Below are 23,415 nucleotides of genomic sequence, written 5' to 3' on the forward strand. Positions count from 1 at the left end.
TGCCCTACCTGGCTTGCCTAGCTTTCCTCCTTTCCCTGTTAGAACTTCTCTCTTTAGCAGTCAAATACCTGGGTACCACTGTCACAGTCATTCAACTATATTAAACTTGTGTCATCTTCTGGTGGAATATTTTCATAGCTAGAATACTCAGTCTGCACCCCAGCAATCATTTTAGAATCACTAACCCATCTTCCAGTGAGAGACAGGCCCCCTTCCCACTCTCCTTGCTTGGTCTCTGTTTGAACTATGAAGTAAGGATGTGTTTGTGGGGCTGACTTATTACTTAGTCTGCCTTTCCTTTCTGTTTCCCTGTGCTGGTTTCTCGTGTCACCCTGTCTGTGCTCCACTCTGAGCACACAGACGCACACACCTCACCTCCCTGCTAGCTCGATAGGACACTGACAAAGTACCACACACCAACTGATTGGAGTTACAGGAATGGGTTTTATTGCAGAAAGTGTATTTCTGGAGGCTCAATCTTAGGGATGAAGGTATTGACTCAGCTGGTTTCTTCCTAGGCCTGCCATTGGCTGTCACCCACAGTTCCTGTGAACACACGACCTGACTCTGACTATCCTGGTCTCCTTGGTACAAAGATGCCAGCCATTGTCTAGAATTTAGACTGGCTCCTTTTGTTCTCGTTTGTTAAGCTAGGGTCTTACTCTATAGTTACATATATATGATACAGATGTATAGATATATCTCTTGATATATATCTGTATAATATGTAGATAGCCCAGGCTATCCTGAAACTCACCATGTGGTTTAAACTGGCATTGGATCCATGGCAGTCTTTCTGTCTAAGCCCCAAGGTCAGGATTTCAGGCATGAGCCGCCGTGCCTGAGCCTTAGGACTCCAACTTAACTCAATTTCCTCTTTGAACTCTGTCTAAAACCACAGTTCTATTCAAGGGCACAGGAGATTGAGATTCCATTATATAAATATGGAGGAACCCAGGGTAGCCTATAACTTTTTCAATTCTTTTAGGTTATAATTATTTATTTGGGGCATATGCAAATTATAATTCCAAGAGCTGAAACTCAGTTTTCTTAAATATTCTGCTTCCGCTATGGCACTTATGAGACAATAACTAGTCAATGTATGGATATCATGCCACGATAAACCCCTTGCAAATTAAAAATGCCGGAAGTTGAATATGCATTTACTACATCTAGCCTACCGAGCATCTCATTACCACAGCCTGCTGTAACTGCACCCAGGATGCTTCCATTAGCCTGTGGTTAGCATAGTCACGTAGCACAGGCTGTTTTCTGTCTTATGTAATACACGGAGCACCGAGCCGAACCAAGGCTTTTGTGCTGTTGAACACCTACCTCAAATCCTGACATACGTAATGTTCAAGTCAGGGACTTTGCATTTGGTCCTCATGTCTTTATAATGCTACCTTGCACAGTGATTTTCTATTTTCATTGTGGAGTACTAAATCATATACTCAGCCATAAAATTAAAATGTCAAAACCACGAAAAATGTCCCCCAAGCATTTTCTTTAGAATTTCCCTTGTTATTTCTGCACAGCATCCCTGTCTCCCTGCCCAGGGCCTGAAATGTTTGTCTAACCCAGCTCACTTAGTCTGTTTTCTTTCTTTGTAGACCCCACCTCCATCTGTTCTAAGGTGACTTCCCCACCCCCACCCCTACGCTTCCCTAGCCCTGAGTCACCCAGAATCCAGCCTGTTGGCCTTGCTCTGGCTGGATAAGGTCTGGCTGCAGACAGGCTCTTGAATGCTCATAAGGAGAAGGAAGCCAACACTGTAACTCCTGCCTGGCCTCAGGGCTTAGTGGCCTCCGTTTTCCTTGCTGTTTACTCCATATTGCCACCTTGGACACTGCTGGTCTCAGTCACCCACATCTGCATACTCCCACCTCTCCTTTCCCGCCCTCTTCCCTCTCTCCTCCTTTCCCTTCTTCCTCTCTCCCTTGCTAACAAGCCCTGAGTCCCAAGCTGAATGTATTCCAGTTCTCACTGAGCTGTGCTCTTCCCTTCATGACCCTGAAGCAGGAGGAGGTCATAAGCCCTGGAGTCCAGGGTTTGTTTCCGGGTATTTTCGCTGCTGATTAGAACTTAAACCTCTCCTAGTTCTTGCGTGCTTTCTGTTTGTGGCCCCACGTCTCCATCTAGTAAATTCAGGGTCGGTAGAGCCTCTGCAAAGATGCTTTATGCTCACTTACCTGTGAACAGCTCATACAAACGGACCCCTCTGGCCCTGAGCTTCCAGACCACCAGAAGGACAGACGGGCTGAGGCTGCCCGCTGGTCCCGGCCCACCTTTCCTCCTGCTGGGCTGCTGCTTCCTGGTGTATGTGAGCTTGGGATTTGGAGAGAGAAATTGCTGGGGAAATTTCCCATACCTCTGCAGCCAAAATTACTACACTCCAAGCCTTACTACTTCAAGCCTCAGCCCCTTCCTCCCTCACAGAGAACTTGCACTGCACATGAGGTAATACACGGCCCTGATGGCGCGTTCTCTACTTTTAATTAATAGCCTGTCTTTGGCAGTTGGTATTTTTAGGCAGGGAAAAAGTTAAGCCACGTCATAAAGGTGGTAAATGAAACTTTAGAATGTCAATTAACTTGATTTCTGTAGATTGTAAATTTTACTGCTCATTTTGCCAACAAACTGGGTTATTTATTTGGTAATAAATTTTCCTTTCCTGGTATAAAGGGTGCTGTGTGAGGCTTACACCTCTCCCTTGGTTCTAGTGTAAGCGTGCCATCTGGATCCGTCACACACAGGACCATTACAGGGAAAGCAAGCCTCGTGTCTTGCTTTTGCTCCTTAAGAATGCGAGGCTCATTTTGAGTCCATAAATGCCAAGTCTTAGCCGTAAAATTAGAATGTGAAAAGCATACAAAAAGCCCCAATTTTGCGGTAGCTTGTGTTCAGACACTGGCCTCTGAATGCATCTCCTTTGCATACTATGGATGTGTCGTGTAATTTTTTGCAGAAGTCTATACTGTTTCCATGTTTCCTTTCTTTGAGGATTTTTTTTTAAAGTTTATTTCACAATATATGCAGGAAACTCATAGGAAAACAAAACAACAATATCAAAAGATCTTACACAGCACAGATGTGAGCATAGAAACTATTCCAGGTGATCCCAAAGCAAAAGACACGAGGGCACACACTTGCCATTAGGAGCGAGGATCCAACTTGACTCAAGGGGTATATTCCCCCTTGACACCCTGTGTGTGAGAGACAGGATGAGGACTCAGGGGACCTGGCAGTGGCAACTGTACAGACAAGGGAAGACACCCAGCTTCCCAGGAAGACAGGAGAGAGAGCCCAGTCCGCGCCTTACTTACTAAACATGCCTTTGCACATCACATATAAGGATATTTATTTTCTCCTGTCTGGCGGCTTCCTGGGAGGAGGGATGGAGCTGTTTTCAATAAGTGGAGTGCAGCATTGCAGCTCAGTGATGTAACCAGTTGGCTCCCAGACCGCATTACATCCCTTTTTATCAAGTCTCATCAGGAGGCCCTGTTTGTTATAGGTCCCTGAGAGGACCTCCCTCCAGATGTACACAAAGCCCAAGCCAGTGAAGCTGTCCAGAACTCCCAGGGCTGGGAGGACATCTGTCACTTTACATTTCCCTGAGAAAGGGAATCCAGTGCTGGATAGTGCAGGAGAAGAGAGACATCTGGTTCCCAGGGTGCCTTAAGAATTTCCTTGAGCTCCAATTAGAGTCAGTGTGGTAGAATGCAGTCTGTGCCTGGCTATTCCCACATGTGAGCCCCAACTGCTAGGTAGTGCTCAGAAGCCAGCAGAGGAACCAAGAGCTGCCCCCGGTCCAGGCCATGGGCTGCCGCTGCCAGGGCTGCACAGCCTCCCTCCGCCTTTGCTGCTGAGTGAGAAGCTCTGACTGGAGAGGTGCAGTCCGGGCTCTGGACCGGTAGATCCCTGCTCATCATGCCGAACGGAATTAAGCCAGTGGACACGCTGGACTCGCTCTCTTCTGTCGGCTCAGCGTACTGCAGCGGCAGACAGCCAGGCACCTGCAAGTACTGGATCCTCGACCTAGGTACACAGCTTTTTAGATGCTCGTTCTGCCCATCTCTCTCTCCCCGCTTTCCCTCCAGCTGGCTGCTTATACATGGTTGATGTACCTTGTGAGGCAGAGACAAAGCAGAATTCATATCATGTTCTCATATGACTTGTGTTCCATGCCTACCACCTTGCAAAAGGGCCGGGTGGGGATGGCTTCTGGGAGACCCTAGAAACGCCCCCCCCCCCCCCAGCCCAAGAGCTGTGCTCAGACCTTAGATGCCCTGGGGCGCTCCTAAAGTCTGCATACTGCCTCTGATAGCTGTTTTTCCCTCTGAAATTGCATGTAAACAGCTTAATGTGATCTAGACTACGATTTGCCTTCTTGTGACTTCAGCTGCTTTTGTGTGTTTCAGATTTAATATATTCTGGGGGTTTTCAGAATCGCTGGAGGGAGGGGGGCATTGTCATATCCCATATTCTGCAATTCTCCTAAGATCTGCTGCGTGTAAGATAAAGTTAGGTGGGGGGCGGAGGGGATATGCTCCAGCCTACACTATATGGATTAAGGGAGTGTGTGTGCTACGGTCTGGCTTTGCCTGTGAGATGGAGAAAATAAAGGGAACTCGATCCCTATAAAGGTCTCTGGAGTTTGAGTGCAGTGATACAGAAAGTCCAGGTGAGGGGATTGATGTGCCTGACGCTGACGACTCTCTCCCTATAGCACAGCGCCAGTGTGGCTGGCTCTCTGTTCCTCTCCCCTGGCCCCTGGCAACACTGTGCATCCAACAAAATGATTTCTTAGAAGCTATTATCTTCCTACCAGGGGTGATTTCTGCTAGGATTTCTATCCTGGCCCGGTTGTCTTTCAATATCTGCCAGTACTTGCCTCCAGCCTCTGTCCACATCCACACAGCAAGATGTGGAGTCAGGGGGAGCTGCTGCGACTCCCTGGGCCCTTCTCATTCACTGTGAGCTTGACTGAGGAAGGATCAGTTGGGGTGGAGGGTCCCTCAGTGAAGGAGGCTTATCCTAGGTAAAGGGGGTACTGAACGTATGGGGCGAGTGTCCTTGGGAGGTCCGGGGGAAACAGCAGAGCTATCTTTGGTTCTTGGGCCCTTAAGGAGGTAAGTCTTGACCCTGTCTGTGGGTGTCGAATTTACGGCTGTAAACATGGTTTTCTATAACATTCTTCACAGTTTCCATTCACAAAGCTATCGTCGATACATATCTGTGTTAATTATATTGTCCCAGAGTGGTCTTTGATGCCCTCACTATGGGAAGGTTTGTGACCTTGGTCAGCCCGGTAGGGACACTGGGCGTTCCTGAGGCGGGAAGATGAAAGCAGACAAGGCATGAGCTCACTTGATTAAAAGTAACTGATGCAGAAGAAAACAATTGGTAATGTCAAGGTCTGATGCAAAGTCTGGACCACTAGGGCGCTCTGGCCCCATGTGCAAATTACCTCATCTCCAGGAGCTTGGTCATCCTCAGCTGCAAAGCAGGAACACCTAGGGCATCCCACCTGGGTGTCCTGGAGCGCCCCAGGCGGTCAGTGAGCACTTGAGCAGAAGCAGCAGCTCTTGAGACAGCGCATCTTCTTCCTGTAGAGGAACTTTGGAGTCCTAGAATATGTAGTCCTTTAAGGATTCTTACTACAGGGAATTATTAGGCTTCTTATTTCATAATGAAGGATGGTAGTGCTATTGTTGCCCCACATATTATTATCCTGATAATTATTAAGAATTTTTAAGAGATACTCTCAAAGTCAGCACCACAGATTTTTAAGTTGACCTAGATCTTGAAAGAAAAGAAAATACGATTTCACGTTAAAGGGTGGATAAAAGAAATGGAAGTCCAGTCTGTCCCTCCCATGTCACTCAGGGGAAGGTGACTGTTGATCGTTTTACAGGAACTCCAATATATCTTTCCCAGCATTATGTCAGGGAATATATTGATATACTAATACCCACTGGTTCTTCTTCTACATTGATTACAGGAGGTCAAATATCCATCAGACTTAAGCAGAAAAAAGAATTCGGACTCCTAGCCAGAAAATAAATTTTAAAGCAGATTTTCTTTTATGCCTACCAAGATAGCCCATAGTGGTCACACACCATTTTATATGCCTGGAAATATCTGGGCATTGAGCTTTGGGGAAAGCATCATGGGGAAGCCTGTTGGGCGTGGCTCCTCTCCACAGAGGTGGATCCCACTTGCTGATGTTTCAGTGTGGTACCTTACACGGTCCCAGCAGGAGAATGTGAACAGTTATCAGGGAATGAAATAACAAGGAGGTAAAGTGAGGCTGAGACAGGAATCTCTAGTAGCCAACCTGGGCTACCTAGGTTTTATACGTTTTTTTTTTTAATGTTATTTTTTTTTCCTTTGAGAATTTCATACAATATATTCTGGTCATATTTCTCTCCCTCCCCTAGGTTCCCCTCCCCATCTCCATACCCACCCAAGTTCATGTTCTTTCTCTCAAAAACAAAAAACCCCGTTTCTGTGTGATTGATGTGCCCAGTATCACTCCACTGAAGAAAACAGATTTTTTTTTAAAAAATAGCTATCAACTGTGAAGAGTTTCCTGGCAAGGGGAGGGACTTCCTGCCTCACTTCTACTCCGCTGTGCTGGGGTTTTTGCTATGCTAACCCCTGGTAACTCCAGTGAGCCTTGTATAAGCAAGATGGCGGCTCATTCTGAATTAGCCACTCCTTTAGGACCCAGCCAGGCACTCTGCCTATCTTAGTCTGCATTAGACTCTGGAAGAGCCCTACATAACATGGAGCACTTCCACGTACAAAGCACTGCGCGTTCTGCGATTCTGGATTTGATTTCAAATCTTTCTGAACCTGTTCTGTGTGTCCGAAACACATGGGATATTTAAGTTCAGTGTGGATAAACGAACATCAAAGTGTCCTCAGAGAATTGTTTTGGCCATGAAGAAGATTGGCTGTTTCACATTAACAGTTTCACCAATTTTCTCCCACTTAAATACCATCAACTCCTTCAAAGTTTGCAGCATGGTACATGTGAGTACATGGACGCCCCAGGACTGGTGTGGTAGAAAACAGAACCAGTATTCTGTCTCCTCACTAGATGCATGACCTTGGGTGTGTCCTTGTTAGAGCGCGGTCTGCAGTTCACGGCACCTCCCCTCCCCTCCCTTCCCCTTCGCCCTCTCTTCACCCTCCCTGTGTCCCCCTCCCCCTCTTTCTCTCCCTTCCCCTACACCCACCTGCACTTTAGAATTCTCATTGAAATTTGTTTATTGATTTATTTTTAAACAAAATACATCTATAAAACTATTTTGTTCTCACTTTTGTAGGAAAGGGTTTTACATGCTTGATGGATAATACATCCAGGGAAAATGCTGTGAAATCACATTTAACGTTGCAGCTGATTTTACAGCACATATAGAGTTTCCAGATATTAGTAATCAACCATGGAACCCCAGTTCTTGTGAGGAGACCTAGCCACCCCGAACTGACTTCTCTAGATATCTTGCTGGTGAGCTGCAATCTCTCTTTGGTCTGTCTTTGTAAGGAGAACACAGATTTATGGCTTTTCATTCTGAAGAATTTCCTCCAGGTGCTCAGGGTTGGCCTCTGGGGTGAGTGAGCAGGTCTATAAACACGGGGAGCTTGGAGTAATGAGCCCTGGAATCTGTCCAGGGAGCCCCCATTTCCTCTTCCTGCCTGCAGGCATGGGGGTGGGGACTGGGCAGCCGCAGCCGGGAGGCTCCAGCTAATTTCTTACAGTTCTCTCCTAAAACCGTGCAAATGTGAAGGAACGGATCAGGATTCCCAACTGTAACAACCGGAAACCCCTGTGGCGTGGGAGCAGCCGAGAGTCCTCACAGGGAGCATCCACTGAAAGGACACGGCTCCTCTAGGCATCCTGTGTGCAAATCCACCCCTCTCTCCTTGGTACCTTTGCCATTTGTCCACCTTTTCTTCTCAGACGCGCATCTGAAGATGCTTCCGCGTCCCATCTCACAGGCAACTCTACTCCTGTAGTGAAAATCAGAACACATAACTGTTAGGTGGGAAAGGAAGAGCGAGGACTCGGGCTTGGGATGCGCATCTCCGTCGAGTTCTAGGCTTCCTTTTCTCTTCTGTCTCCTTGAGCTGGCGGGGGCCCAGTGGCACCAAGCTGGCGCGGAGAGCCAGAATGTGCTGTGCTTGTGGCAACATGGGAGCTGACAATTGAATGTTTCTCCTTTCGTCTCTCTCTCTTCAGCTAAAAAGAAACCCAGCCCGGCGGCCGCCCTCGTCCTGTTCCGCCCCAGCCCCACGCACAGGCTGCTCGATTGCTTCCTGTGGCTGCCTGCTCCCTGGAGGGGGCAGCTCCGCCTTGCCTTCTCCTCCGCCTTGCCTTCTCCTCCGCCTTGCCTTCTCCTCCGCCTTGCCTTCTCGCAGGGGCACTGATTAAAACCTAGGACAGGAGCTGCTTTAATTGGCGTTCCTAGCAGAGGCGGCCTTTCTCTTTCCCTGTGTCTCCAAGGCTGCTTTGTTTCTTCCTGGAGTAACTCCTTCCCTCTCAGCAGTGAGCTTGGATAGTTCAGGGAGGGGTTCTCACAGGAGGACTCGGGAAATTCTTAACAGCAGCGCATTCTTAAAAAGCCGCCTGCCTGTTCCTGGGGTTCAGAAAACAGGACAGAGAAAGGCACCCTAGCCTTTTCTTTTCCATTCTTTGGTTTGTGCTGCTGCTGTTCCAGAGTGTGATCGCCCCCTCAGCACCCCCCATCCCCCGAGACCGAGGGGAACAGTACTTAAAAGTTACTAAGTAATGACCAAAACAGAAGCATGTCATTCTGGCCTAGGAAAGAGGTGGAAAGCAAGATGATGTGACCAGCGTGACCCTGAGTGTGCTCTGGGCGGACCGCGGGTGTGTGTGCCCACCGGAGGGCTAGCTTTCCCGCCCGGAGCCTGTGGGCAGTAGTGACACGTGTGTTCACATGCTCTTAGCTTTAGTTCAGCACCATTTTGCTTTTGTTGTGTCACTAAAATGCAATTTAGGAAGAATTCTTACTGGGTTAGGACTCTTTTGTTTCTTTTCTTTTCTTTTCTTTCTTTTTATTTTTTTAAACTAAACCGGGAACCTCACCATGTAATACGCTGGATATTTGCTCTGTGGTTTGGGAGAGTCATCTGCTTCCCGCCTCTCCACAGCTATAACTCTTCCAAGCTAATATCGCATCCCTTGAGACTGGAGCCGGAGTTAACCCGCCCCGTGGAGGATGTGGAGAGTGATAATACTTGGCAGGCTCTCCACAGAACATTCCAGGGCCTCCCCACGGCCCCGTAGTGCTGCATACAAATGAGCACATTGCTACGGGCCCTGTGACAACATTTATAAGTTTGCACAGTTCCTAGCTATCTCCATCATGTGCATACTAACACAACTCAGGCATTTTCTTGAGGCAGTAAAACACTTCACTGCTGACATTCTGAAGCTGGTTTTAATTTCGAAAGAATAATAATCCATTTATGGATGGACGAAGTGTAGTCTTATCACCATTCCAACCAAACCACGTGGCTTAACTGTAGAACGTTCCTTTTAACCAGGCTGCATGGGGCGGACTTTGTGCGTCCCCTGTTTCACATGAAGACCGGTTTTAGCTTTTAAATGCATCTAAATTCCCCACACATGCGTAGATTTCCTCCTTAACAAGGCAAGTCAGATGACCTCATCTTTTTTTAACAAGAAAGAAGACAGTAAGCAGAAGTGTAAAGGTTCGCTGTGGGAAGTGTCCCACGTTAGTTGTGTCCACGCCTCTCCCTTTCGGGTTGTGGTTCTAGGACCATTGTGACCTTGATTGCTCATGATTCCTAACAAACAGTATTAGGGGCTATGAAGCCAGAGTGGTGTGTGGGCCCTGTGTGACTGTCTGTCAGCCCCCAAACGAACTGCGTGTTCCCGTAAATGATGAGTCCTGTGTCTGTTCAGGCAACAATAAACACTGCTGTGCTCCGAAAGTGGATTCACGAGCATAGATTTAGAATCAAGACACTGTTACTTCATAACATAAAGAGCCTCCTTGTCCCTCTTCCAACAGTAAACTAAATACTGAGTAATCCGACCCCTGGGTGGGTTTTGTTGTTGTTTGTGTGTTTGTTTTGAGAGACACTCTAAGCAACACTAAGAATCTGTCTTATGGAAAATAAGACTGTGACTTTGGGATACCAGGGAGGATTGCAACCTAACAGAAGAGCCAGGTACATCACGGAGCATTCAGAAGGGCTCTTGCTCTGGAGCTAAATAGACCAGATGTCATCCTTGCTCTGCACGATGTGACTCTACTTCTGTGGAAGTGCCTGGGTCAGTGTGGGGTCCCCTCAGTGTGGCATCCTCATCCGGGGTCTTCACTGGGAGCTTAGTCTCAGGCCTTCCAGGGCCACCCCAAGTCCCCTTCCTTGCCCTTGCCCGGGAGCAGTCTTCACACAGGTCCATCATTGGGCTGTGTGCTGACCAGAGGTCATGAGGGCAACTGCAAAGGCACCGCCGGTCCCTCCAGCCCTCCCCAGCCCCACCACACACCAGGGACGATGCAGGGCACTGAGAAGAGCGGTGCCAGGTGTGAGGGTAAGAAGCTGGGAGTTTGAAGGATTCGTACATGTCTTTATTTTAATGGTCTGTGTGTGTGTGTGTGGGGGGGGGTGTTGTGTTTGCATGCAGCACTGCTATCTTAACACAAACTCTGCTTTTGGCCTTGGGTTGAAGACCCTATTTGGCCATCAGTGGCCAAATAGTTCCTTAGGGGCTTTTTCTCCTCTCTGGCAGTTTAGAGCTCTGTCTGTAGGGAAGTCCTGTCCTGCTGCTCATCTCCAAGGGTACACAGTCCTGACTCAGGTGAAGAGCACTGAGTATAGCTTAGTCATTCCAGATGCCAGAAACAAGGGCTAGCACTTCCTCCAAATCAGTGTTTGTCCAGAATAGAGAAGGGGTGCATTAGACGTGAACTCTAACATCAGGGTGAGTTAACTGGAGGAGGTGTGGAGCTATCTTTTACAACCTGGCTGTTGTTCACAAGTGTGATTGTTTTTTTTTTTTTTTTTTTTTTAAGCAGCCTCTGTGTAAGTCAGTCAGGTGAGCAGGAGGCCCAGGGATGCCTGGCTCTCCTGTGTCACTGCTGGGTGGAAACATGAGAGAGATGTGCAGGACCTTCTGGCTGTAGAATGAAGGTATCGCCCCTGCTCTCTGCCTCTCCTAAGGGCGCTCGCTGTGTATAGGAGCCCATGAAGGGTCCGGGAGGAGCAAGTCATACCATATTGTTCACCTTGTCCACCTGAGGTTGCCCTCCTCAGAGCCTTGACTTGTTAGCCTTTCCTTGGCCTGGAGGCAGACAACCTGGCCATAAGCCGTCACCCGCCGTAGAGAGTCCTGCTCCTCTCTCCGTTGGATGGATGGAGGTCCTGGCATCCATGCTAGCTCAACCTCTCCTCCCATGTTGGCTCTGCGTTGCCTTGCCTCTGACATATTCTTCTTTCCACTTGGTCATGAAGGAGATGCCGCACATCTGACTGGCCCAGTGGAGGACTCTGCCCTTGGTCTCGCTGGCATTCCGTCCCTTAGTGATGACATTCCAGAGGACCTCTGAAGTGAAGTGACTTTCCAACTGGAAATGCTGGCATGTAGGATCCCTCTTCCAAAACAAGTCCAAGAGCCATGTTTCCTGGTGTTCACATAATGTTCAAGTAGGCACAGGCTAGAGCACAAACCAGGTGCCTACTTCCGCTCCTATGTTCACACGCCTGTGTGCACGAATGCTCCCGGGTTTGTGCATGGTTCCGGCTGTCGGTCTCCGTCAAGAAAAGCCACTGCAGTCTCTTTCTGGTTGCTTTTAATTGACGCCCATGACTTTTTTTGTGTTTTGGGACTCAGGGGTCGTGAGAGATGGGGAGGGAACCGGAGGGGCTGTGGTAAGCCCTCCCCTGTGAGTGTGTAGGAGGGTGCTGCGGAGGAGCACTGCATCTGTCGCTCGTTTGTGTGCATTTTCTCAGGCTGCAGAGACATGTGTTCTTCATTAAGGCATGAGCCGTGGCCATACTGTGCTGGGGCCTCTAGTCCAATCTGGGTTTTTATTTATTTATTTTCTAAAGATGGGGGAATTTATCTCCCCCCCCCAACCCTGTGTCTTCCATGCTCGCTTTGTCTTCGATGCAGACATAAAGTTCACAGAACCACGACGCACCACACTGTAAAGAATGCAGAATGCACTCTGTGTTCTTTCTCCGTAGTTTCACTCATTTACCCGTCTCCAGACGCTGCCTTTGGAAAAATTCCTTCCTGTGCTGACACGGCAGCAGTATGACAGTCTCTGCTTAGCGTGAAGCCAGGGTCCTGGGCGTGTGGGAGAGGCATAGACAAAAGTCATCACGCCATCCTCACGGAGCCTCAGCCCTGGGGACCAGTTAGTTCTCTTCCACCACTGGACGGAAGAGAACCGAACCTAAGTAAGAGCAAAGAAATTAGAAGCCAGGTGAGGAAAGGTTTCAGATACTTACTCAAAGGAAAAGATAGATTGTAATTTGGAAAATGACCAGGAAATACATCTGTTCTTAGCCACCAATACTGTACCATGTCACGAAGCAGATTGATGTCCCTTCCTTAGTCCCTCAGCTGGTTTCCCATTTGTATCACCATCATTATCTGCAGTATTTGTGGCCTGTCAGACCATTATAACCCTGGTATAAGACAAGGTGAGGTCCCTGAAGGATACACCTGGCAGAACAGCTTGCATATTGGCTCACTTTTACGTCATCTCGGAGACTGTCTAGGGCACTGTGGATCTTTTTGTTTCAATTAGGAAAAACAAAAAAACAAAAAACGGATACCTTGATTTCAAAAACAGAGACTTTAAATCCCATTGGTAGAAGAAGGTGGAGCTGCTTGGAATGTTCCAGGCAGTTGGGCTGCTGTCGGGATCTAGCAGCCTACCTTTCCTCTGCTTGCTGAATACTGTGCTTTCTCTGGCTTGGTGTATCCTCTGCTGCCTTCCTGACATTTCTGAACAACAGCTCTTCTGCATTCAACCCTTGCTGAGTCGGGTACCAAATGCTAAAGGCTGCACAGCTGGCCTCCAGCTTTAGAGGCACAGTCTCAAGATTGTCATCCTTAAATAGAAATAGTGCTTCCCACTATAAACTTCTCTATAGCCCTCAGGACATGAACCGGAAATGAATCCTTTGCATTTGAAATCTCTCTCTGAGTTATGCTTATCCTGACTGAAAACTAGGAAGACATCACAGAAGCATAGTTCACTTGACACATGCTCTTCCACGCACCCACAGTGAACACCGAGATAGAATAACGTTCATTGGTCAGGAACTTCAGGTTTAGTTGAGTTGATATAGTGCCTTCCTGGGAATGTGAGAATTGGATATTGTTCCCAACACACACACACACACACACACACACACACACACACACAAATCATTTGGGAATACTGTAAGAGAATTTGAGATGTGAGACGAATGTTTACTGGAACGTTTCCCAGTGTTGAATGTGTGCGTCTTGTGTTGGCCCTGGCTCCTCATCCGTGACTTGGCTGTCAGCAGTTGCCCATGTGTGTCCTCGGTTGATGTGATATGGTGGAGGAGCGGATGCAGGGGATTGGGAGGCCAGGCTTGTGCAGTCCCTGCTGCTCTCCCCACTCAGACCTTGACGACCACCTCGCTCCTTCCCCTGCCTTTCTAGACTTGCTGTTTGCAGTTTCTTTTTCTTTCTAATTTTTTTTCAAAAACATAACTATTACCTCATATTTCTGTTAGGTTATATTTACAAAAGGCTTTTTTTTTTTTTTTTGTCTTTCGGTTTTTTGGTTTTTTGGTTTTTTTTCAAGACAGGGTTTCTCTGTGTAGCTCTGGCTGTTCTGGAACTTACTCTGTAGACCAGGCTGGTCTTGAACTCAGAAATCCGCCTGCCTCTGCCTCCCAAGTGCTGGAATTAAAGGCGTGTGCCACCATTGCCCAGCCTGGCTTTTCTTTTTTAAATCATCTCTCCACACAGGAGAGGGAAAACCATTACTATTTTACATCTCAAGAAACTAGAGCAGAAAAAGGCCAGTGATCTTTAAAGGTACTTAGACCCTAAAGGTGACAGGCAGGGTTGGAACTCCATCCCCATATCCTGTCTGCAGCTGTCTGCAAACAACTCCCTCAGTAAACGCTTGCAGGACCCCGGTATGTGCCAATCAGGCCCTAGCTCCCAGGGCTGCTGGCTGCGCACAGCTGCACAACACCCCACCCCCCACCCCTCTTGTGTGCTATTAAGATTGTGAAGCCAAAAAAAATGTAGATTTGGGTGAGTCATTTTCAAGCTCAGAGTATGCAGTACTTAATTCTAAAACTTTACTAAAGAATCCTCAGCAGTCCCTTGCTGCTTCTATACAGGAATGGGGGCTCAGACCTTCTCCCACTGGGAAGGTGGGAGAGAGCAAGATGGGATGGAAACTTAATCTTCCTTAGTCTGCAACTAGCGCGATAGGATCCTTTTTTTTTTTTCTTAACGTTTTTAAGAGCTTTTATTAATCACAGATGTCCAGATTGACAAACTGGGAGTAGATAGCTTTCTCCTCCCCTTGGGCCTGGCCCTGTGTGCACATAGTAAATCCCCAACCTCCACCCCCATGTGGAGCTGAATCCCTGGCCTTCCTCTTCTGGCTTTTATCTGTCTTCACTTTAAAAGAAAACCACGACAGCCATTGCGTGACCTCAACCTCAGCAAACAAGCCACGTGGGATTCCTCCCTAAGCAGGCCGCGGTTGCTTTTCTGTGTGCACACCTGCATGGATATTTAAGCCTGCTAGGATCTCTTTATGCTGAAGTTCATCCTTTATAATAGGGGACAACTTTCTTTTAAAACAGAAAAACAATCAAGTCACTGTTCAGGTTGTTTCTGTTTTATTATTTCCTAGACATGGCGCTAGGCTGGCCCTGGACTCCTGTTGTCGAGGAATTCTGGGTATTGTTGGGGACTTGCTGTTTGTATAAATACAATATACTCATTTCTGTACCACCAGGAAATGCCTTAGTTGTAAGCAGCTTGTTAGAGTTTATAAAGCTGCTTCGTTTCACTCTGTTTTTCAAGTCCATTGCTGCCCTGTAGGGTGTGGGATCCCAGCTACACCAATCAGATCACCCCTGAGAGAACAAAGCCCAGACACAGACTCCCAGTTCAGGGCTTTCTGTGACACCTCTCATAGGTCCTCCTTCTGTGCTTGGAATAAGAGGATTTTCCTCAGTTGAGAGAGCGAAGCCTACCTTCAAACTGGCAGAAGCCAAAGGCAGTTGAGGAAAGGTAGCGTCCGAGTGAGAAGCGCGGCTGAGACCAGAGTGAGGAACTGAACACATGAAGCACAGTAGCGGGTGTGTCTGTCAGAGCTGTGGGGTCAGCGTCATCCTGAGCCCTTTCTCTGCCCCTGTGCAATGTTCCCCTTGACCCGTGCCACTTACACACAGCAAGCCTGGGCTCTGTCCCAAGATAAAGCAGCTCACAACATCACAGGAAGAGGAGACAGAATCACAAGAGTCTGCTTGACCTGGCTTCCAAATAAGTGAAAATTCACAACCGTGTAAGCTTCACTTGAAGACAGAGCTCACCTGTAGTTACCACAGGACTGACCACAATATGCCACATCTGAACATCACTGTCCACAGTGGTAGGCTTACATTATCAGTGTCCTTGGTTAGGCAAACAAAAATAAGGAGAGCCTTATTTTTGCTCTGTAACCAGTGTTTTGCGCACCTAGTTGTCTTTATTCTGCATGTATTTACTAAGCCCCGAGATGTACCAAGCAGCCTGTTAGCAGTTATGCTCCTGCCCACACAGAGCCTGCCTTGACACATGGATCCTACAGATCTGAGGATGGGAGTCTCCTCATGGGTGGACCTGACTGCCCACATGGATGCTATAGAGTTGGGAGGTCATGAACCTGGGAAAGGTGCCGCTGGGTTGCTCTGGCACAGCAGACACTCAGGTTCCAGGTGTGATGGCCTCCTGACAGTCCACTGGCTGTAATGGCCACCAGAACCTCTTGAGAAAGACAATTGCGTCCTGACCAGTAAATCAGGGTCTTTCCAAAGGGACTGCATTATAGGCTCTGTGCTGAGTGTGGAACTGGTACCTCACCTGTGCCCAGGGACACTGTAGAGTACACACCCACTACAGAGATGCCATCACAAGCTCTGATCTCTAGTGGGTTCAAAATGTATACACACCAGTGGAGTTGGTCTGCTGGACAGAACTGGTTCCTCAGATAACTAAAACAGTAGCAGATACTTTACCGCATTCTGTTAGTGACCTCATTTGTTTAAATGAGAGCTTTTTAAACTTCTGACTTAGGCATTATGTCACATCTTAGCAGAGAGTAGATACCTGGGCTATGGTGACCTACAGATTAGGCAGAGAATTTTGTTCTGTTAAAACATACACTTATACACAATGTATTATTACAGAGAATCAAAGGCATGAGGGATTTGACATTATACTTATGAAGTGGAAGGAAGAATTATCTGGTTATTTTTCGCATTGCTCATATCCAAAATTATGACTGTATCAGACTTATATCAATTACAGTAGGACATCTGCTAACCTTAAAGACAGATGGGGATATTTTCCCTCAGTAGCTTCAGACTTCTGAAGTGAAAGACTTTCAAAGTAATATTGAAAGTTCAACACTTTAGTTTCCTTCTAAATCCATGATAGCTGCTAGCACTCGGAACATTTTTCTCTCCCGTGAAGTGAAGTAGTCTCACACAGTGACGGAACACATCAGAGCGCAGGTTCACATTCCTTCAGGTTCACCATGGCACCCCCTTTGTGTCTACCTGCTGATCACAGGTGTTAGATTTAAAGATGGCTGATAGAATCAGGCATGGTGGGGCTCGGTGGTTAAGAGTACTGACTGCAGTTCTGAAGGTCCTGAGTTCAAACCCCAGCAACCACATGGTGGTTTACAACCATCCGTAATGAGATCTGGCACCCTCTTCTGGTATATCTGAAGACAGCTACAGTGTACTTAACATATAAACAATAAAATAAATCTTTAAAAAAAAAAAAAAAAGAAAGAATCAGGCATGGTGGCATGTGCTTGAAATCCCAGTGCATCTAGGACACTGAGGTAAGAGCACTGTGAGTCAGAGGCTAGTCTGAACCAAAAGGAAAACCCGGTCAGGAAAACAAAATGTTTCAAGTTAGCTCAGTACCGCGTGACATATCGATCCCCAGGCCCTCCGCCTCTGTGTCATATGTATGGTTACCACGCCAAGAAGCCCGAGCTGCACACTGTTGGCTTCTGGGCTCTTGGATGCCAGGGAGGGATACTGACCTAAAGTTCCCATCTTCTCCTGCCTCTGGTGGGTTATGCCAGACAATGGGCTGGTGTGAACACAGCTTAATAACTCTCACCAAAATAAATAGAAAACACATACACACCTATGCACACACATGCTCACTGTGTAACAAGTGCTCATTGTGCACAAGCAACAAGAGCTATTTCTCAGCAGACATTGATTAGTTTTGAACCAGTTTGCCTCTGGGGAGAAAAGTCTAAATTTTAAGGCACAAATGATGCATTTGCATGGTGGGTCATATCCTCTATCTGTGTCTTGAGAAATAATGGGACAGTCATTAGAGGAGCCTCGCCGTCTCAAGTACTGTCTAAAGCCCTTGTGGGAGCTGCTGTCACAGACTTCTAGGCCTAACACTCTGGTATATATACATATGTATGGAACCTAGCGGTCTCTGGTGACACAACACAAAGCACATGCAGGTGTGTGTAAAGGGCGCTTTCAAAGATTAGCAGCCATAAATTTTTCAGACTTCAGAGGGTCTGAAAACAATAAACACTTGGCCGATGGTCATCTTCATTATTACGTCACCTAAAAGAAATCATCCCATTCCGTGTTCCTCTGGCAAATCCCCTGTGTCAGGTGCTTGGAGAGTAACCACTTGGCTCCTGATTGCTGGCTTTCAAGTTTACAGGAACATCTCCTCTAGCTCTGGATCCATTTAATCGTTTTCCTCTTGCAAGCCTATCAGCCCTGGGTTGACTTCGTAGGGTGAATTGAGACAGATGGATAGAAGGAAGATAGGTAGACAGAGAAATCGATTTACTGACAACGTGTCAAACTAAACAGAAACAAATCACATGCCTGGATCTGTATAGTGGCCACACTGGTCTTCAGGCTTGGTGGCAGGAGCTACCTTAGGGATGGGGCAGTGCCTCTATAGCAGAAATCCGGCTTGGTAATCCCACTAGGAGAGAGAGTTATCTGTGCTCTCCTCTCTGTTTCAGCATCTAGGTAAAGACAATAAACTTCCCACCTGCGAGTCCATTAAGATGGGGAAAAAGCATGTGGCTAAATGGCAGAGACTGCCACTGAGTAAAACGCCTTTCTTTCTTCCCATCCCTTCAGACTCACTGTCCGTCTCCAGTAATGATGCCAGTCCACCGGCCTCTGTGGCCTCCCTTCAGCCCCACATGATCGGAGCACAGAGTTCACCGGGTCCCAAGCGGCCCGGCAACACCCTGCGCAAGTGGCTCACAAGCCCCGTACGGCGGCTCAGCAGCGGCAAGGCCGACGGGCACGCGAAGAAGCTGGCCCACAAGCACAAGAAGAGCCGCGAGGTCCGGAAGAGTGCGGACGCTGGATCGCAGAAGGATTCGGACGACAGCGCCGCCACCCCGCAGGATGAGACCATCGAGGAGGTGGGTCTGTGCGAAAGACAGGCTGAGGGAAGTCAGTGTGACTGTAGTAAGTCAGAGAGTCGAGTGGCTACGGACTCCATTGGGACTTTCTGGTGTTTGTCTTCGGGAGTAATGGGTTTGGTTTGCAGAAAGCACCCATGTCCCACAGCCCCGTTTAGGTTTCTGATTTGCAGATTGTTAAGTGCAGGGACAGGCTGATTGTTGGAAATGCCATTTGACTGCTTTTATTGACCACACGGGACTCCACATTATTCCCATGACCCCAAAGTAGAGGCAAGACATCCAGGATATCCCCCCTTCCCCTTTCGTCTCAGGAGCCTCTAAATGATGCCCGAGAAGCCATTTTTCATGTCACCAGGATGTCCTCAGCACTGGCAGGGCCAGTGAAGATTTTAACTTGGTCTCTTCCAAGTTCTGCACAGGCTCAAAAAACAAACACACAAAACAACAAAAAACAGTGTCACGTTTGTTTTATTTTATTGCTTTGTATGTATTCTGTAGATTTTCTTTCTTTTTCTTGTTTTCACTAAACTTACTTTTGCTGAGTTTTTACTACAGCACAGTGGTCAGTATGTATTCATATCTATTTTATAAATCTGAGTTCTCTCCCTAAAAGCTAAAACTCAAATTTTTCGTGAAAACAGAGGAAATGGATGTGTGCTTGATCCCAGCCTCACTCTGTTAGATGCTGAGTCTAGCCCATAAGCGGGGCTTGCCCATCATGGTCCAACACGAGCCAACAATAACAGTCACTGTTTGATTTCAGAGAGGACGGAACGAGGGACTCAGCAGTGGTACACTGTCCAAATCCTCGTCCTCGGGCATGCAGAGCTGCGGAGAAGAAGAAGGCGAGGAGGGCGCTGACGCCGTACCGCTGCCTCCACCCATGGCCATCCAGCAGCACAGCCTCCTTCAGCCAGACTCTCAGGATGACAAGGTGAGGGGACAGTGCATGTGCACCCAGGCCAGAGGCAGAGACAGGGGTCTGGGGGAGGCACTGGGAGCCTAGCGCTCTCCCAGCAGCCAGTCTGTCTGCGCATGCGCACCCAGGCCAGAGGCGGAGCCGGGTGAGCGGGAGGCCCTGGGAGCCTGGTGCTCGCCCAGCTGCTAGCCTGCCTGCATCTCAGAAGTACGAGTGACAAGCACAAGGCCAGCATATGTTGCTGCCGTACTACATGGTCATGTAAATATATATCTTCGGTGTATTTTAATTAGGCTGCAGCGATCGCTGCTCTCAAAGTAATCTTTTAACATGCTGGTTAGAGTCCCCGAGAGAGAAGTCTCATGCAGCCTGCCTGAACACAGCTGTCAACACACAGTAGGCCATCATGCTTCCTCCATAATGTGTTCTTACACACCACTTTCCAGTTAAAATAAGGTTGTGTTGCTGTCCAGTTACATGCCTAGTAAGATTAGAAGTCCCGGAAGTGCTTTGTTACAGAAGACTGGGAGTCGGCCTGAGAGGCTACAGGCCTGCCTGCCCTGGGTCGTCTGAAGGCTTCAAGCCTCATCAGTCTGCTCCCTTCACTGCTATCATTTCAGATTATTTTTCCACCCCAGTTGTAAAATCTTAAAAGTAAATATCAAAGAAAAGGAAACTTAGTGAATGCCTGCCCTTGCTGCCCCCAGTCCTATGGTGACCCTCCCCCATCTGTCAGGAGGTAAAAGAGAGCTAGGAAGTCATCGCTGGGGTCTGTTACTGTTCTTTTGTTTTCTTTGGCAATAACTAAATTTCCTGAATAAAATGGATGTGCCTTCAGCATTTTTCCTTCACATTTTTTCCTTTTCCCTTCCTGACCCCCCCTTATTGGCATTGTCCGTCACTTGCTGGATTTATCAGTCTTTATTTGACTGCGGAGGGTGTACTGCGGTCATTGCTTGCAGCAGCGAGGCTCGACCTCGGATGCTCAGTCTTAACACCCACAGCACACAGCTCCACCCACACACCCTGTGCCTCACACAGTTGGGCGCGGCCAGAGGGCCGTGGGTCTGAGCAAACTGGTCGTGAGCAGAGCCAGGCTCTGGTTTGTCTCCTTCGAGTTGAATGTCATTCTTGGAGCAGGCCAGTCTGAGAGAGAAGGTGAAGGCTCTCAGTCTGGCCAGGGGACAGGCTGTGTGGGTGTCGTGACAACCCATAAGCTGTTTGGTAACAATCTAAACTAATAGCTTTTTCAAAGTAGGACAATAAATTTTTTAAATCTGGGTGGTTATCCAAGCCATGAGGCCCAGGCTTTCTTGGCTTATTTCCCTCCCTTAAAAGGACTAAATTGCCAGAGTCTTGTTTACTGGAAGCATTTATTGTTTACCGTGAAACCTGGTTAAGTATTATCAGTAGCAAATCTTCATTTACAAAATCTAGCAGTGTTCCCAGACAGTATATTATCTTGAACTAATTTTTCGTTTTGTTCTGTTTTCTCTTTCTGTAAATCTCCACTGCAGCATTACGTTGACTTGTGTTCTGTGTCCGTTCTGGCTCAGTTTCCTTACCTCTCCATCTGAGTTTCTTTTCTTCGTTTCGTTCATCTCATATTCCAAACTTCACTAGAGCAAACCAACGTTTTTTTGTTTTTTGTTTTTCCCCGTAAAGTGTGTATCTTGGTCCACATATGTAAAAGCCTGTTGTAACAATATGTTACCTGTGCACTGTGAGAAATGCATCTCTCAGACAGACAGGCGCGTGTCGCATGCATCTCTGCCGCCCTTAATATGAAGCAAGGTTCATATTATGTACGCCCCTCGATCTCAGCTACTCCACAGCAGAAGTAATCTGCAAACAGTGTTTGCTAATTACTGAAACTCAGCTCAGTGGCCCGTCCCCCAGCCTCCCCGACTGTCACCCCGTGATGCCCTCGGTCTAGCCATAAGTGGCATCTCATAGCTTGTGAGGCTTCAGCTCTTCTGTCCTCTGCAGTAATCATTGGGGAATGGATGGCACAGGAAATGGTGAGCTTGTCCCCCTCCCCCATCTGGGCACGGCACCCTGGCTCCCTTCCCTTTCTTAATCCCGTAAACACAGTCACGCCATTGTTAGTAGCCCAATTTCGGTTTCTTGATTATTTGGGGATTCTTCCATTACACATTCAGCCTCTTTCTCTTCTGCTGACCAGTTTCTGCACCTCTCTCCATAGCCTGGAGCCTGGGCTAGCACTTGCAGAGTTACAGTTAGCATGCCCCTGTGCCCAGTCACCACTCTGAAAAACATTACGATGTTACATGACTGTGGATTAAAAACAGACGTTGTCTGCTTCCCACATGTATTCTAGACAGGTTTTATTTAATGTTTCATGTCAGAATATTGTAAATATAAAGGCTGACTCTAAATAAATGCAAACAAAGACAAACTTGTGGTCTTTTTGTCTGGACTTACTTTTTAAAAAAAAGGCTGGAGTTTACGAGGGAGTTCACTGTCTGCCCGGTTACTAACGAGAGGCCTCTCCTCCCTGTTCTCTGTCTTAACTTCTCCCATAGGCGTCTTCGAGGTTATTGGTCAGGCCCACCAGCTCTGAGACTCCCAGCGCAGCTGAGCTCGTCAGTGCGATTGAAGAACTCGTGAAGAGCAAGATGGTAAGGCTTCTCAAGCATCAGCGAGTCACTCTCCTGCCTGTGTACAAACAAACACTGTGGGTCACAACTATGCCTACAGACTACTCTCACTATGACCAGGGCGGAATCTGGGGTCTGCTCTATCACCTTGAGGGTTCGTCGGTGGCTTGAAGGACTCACAGAGCTCAGAAAAACGGTGGCTCAGACCGTTGCAGTTTACTGCATGACAGAGCTCAGGTTAAAATTAACCAAGCAAAAGGTTGCGGAGGGCAGCGTCCAGGAGATGCCAGGTCCCAGAACGTAAGCATCATCACACGAACAAAGCCCACGCTGCCCTTACATAGGGTAACATGGAGAACATGACAGCTACAGTGATTTATCTGGGCCTCAGTATTCAGTTATGCATGCTGGTCTGCTACCTGCTTAACTGAGCATCTACTCTGAGAGGCTCTGTGAAATAGTCCCTTCTCCTCCACCTCTCCCCTCCTCTCCCCACAGCAAAATTACACTTAAAATAAGGGTTTGTCGGCGGCCAGCCCATAAAACACGGCAATGGGAGAGGACTTCACAGTGATACACTGAAAATCCCTGAGGTCTGAGCACCCCAGCTTTGAGGCAGCTTGTGCCGGGGCTCCCTTGTTATGCACACACGTCTGAGTAAGGGATCAGAGGGAGCCACAGCCAGGGCGACCATCCAGAGTGTTGCAAAAGATCATGAGCCCGTGTCCTCATCAGATTTCCTGTGTCCTCTCTGGTGCCATGTCTAGCAGGTCACACCTGAGAACGGGCCTCCAGGAGTGGCCTGAGCCTGTGCCAGGTCCCCGCAGCCAATGTAGTTATAAGGGTACAGGTATCTGTGGGCACAGGTGACACCACCGTCACTACAGCTTTGCTTTCTCCTGTCTTTCTTCTCTTTTTTCTCATTATTCAAATGAACAGAATTCAGTCTAATGAGCCCCAGGTTGTCTAGCCTGTACAGGGCAGAATGTCCTCCATCACCCCCAGTCTAATGAGCCCCGGGTTGTCTACCTTGTACAGGGCAGAATGTCCTCCGTCACCCCCAGTCTAATGAGCCCTGGGTTGTCTAGCCTGTACAGGGCAGAATGTCCTCCATCACCCCCAGTCTTGGCTTCCTGTCATCACC

At 47.9% G+C, this 23,415-nt stretch overlaps 1 protein-coding gene across 1 annotated transcript in view; it reads left to right on the top strand.

The window, feature by feature from the left end:
• Positions 1-23,415, top strand: part of Trio (trio Rho guanine nucleotide exchange factor) — a 302,890-nt gene that overhangs the window by 241,057 nt on the left and 38,418 nt on the right. The window contains 3 exon segments of the mRNA XM_052159365.1: positions 18,436-18,728; positions 19,495-19,665; positions 22,197-22,292. Of these exon segments, the coding sequence (XP_052015325.1) occupies positions 18,436-18,728; positions 19,495-19,665; positions 22,197-22,292 (560 nt within the window).

The sequence above is a fragment of the Apodemus sylvaticus genome, chromosome 16 (assembly GCF_947179515.1).
Source record: "Apodemus sylvaticus chromosome 16, mApoSyl1.1, whole genome shotgun sequence".
Taxonomy (NCBI): Eukaryota; Metazoa; Chordata; class Mammalia; order Rodentia; family Muridae; genus Apodemus; species Apodemus sylvaticus.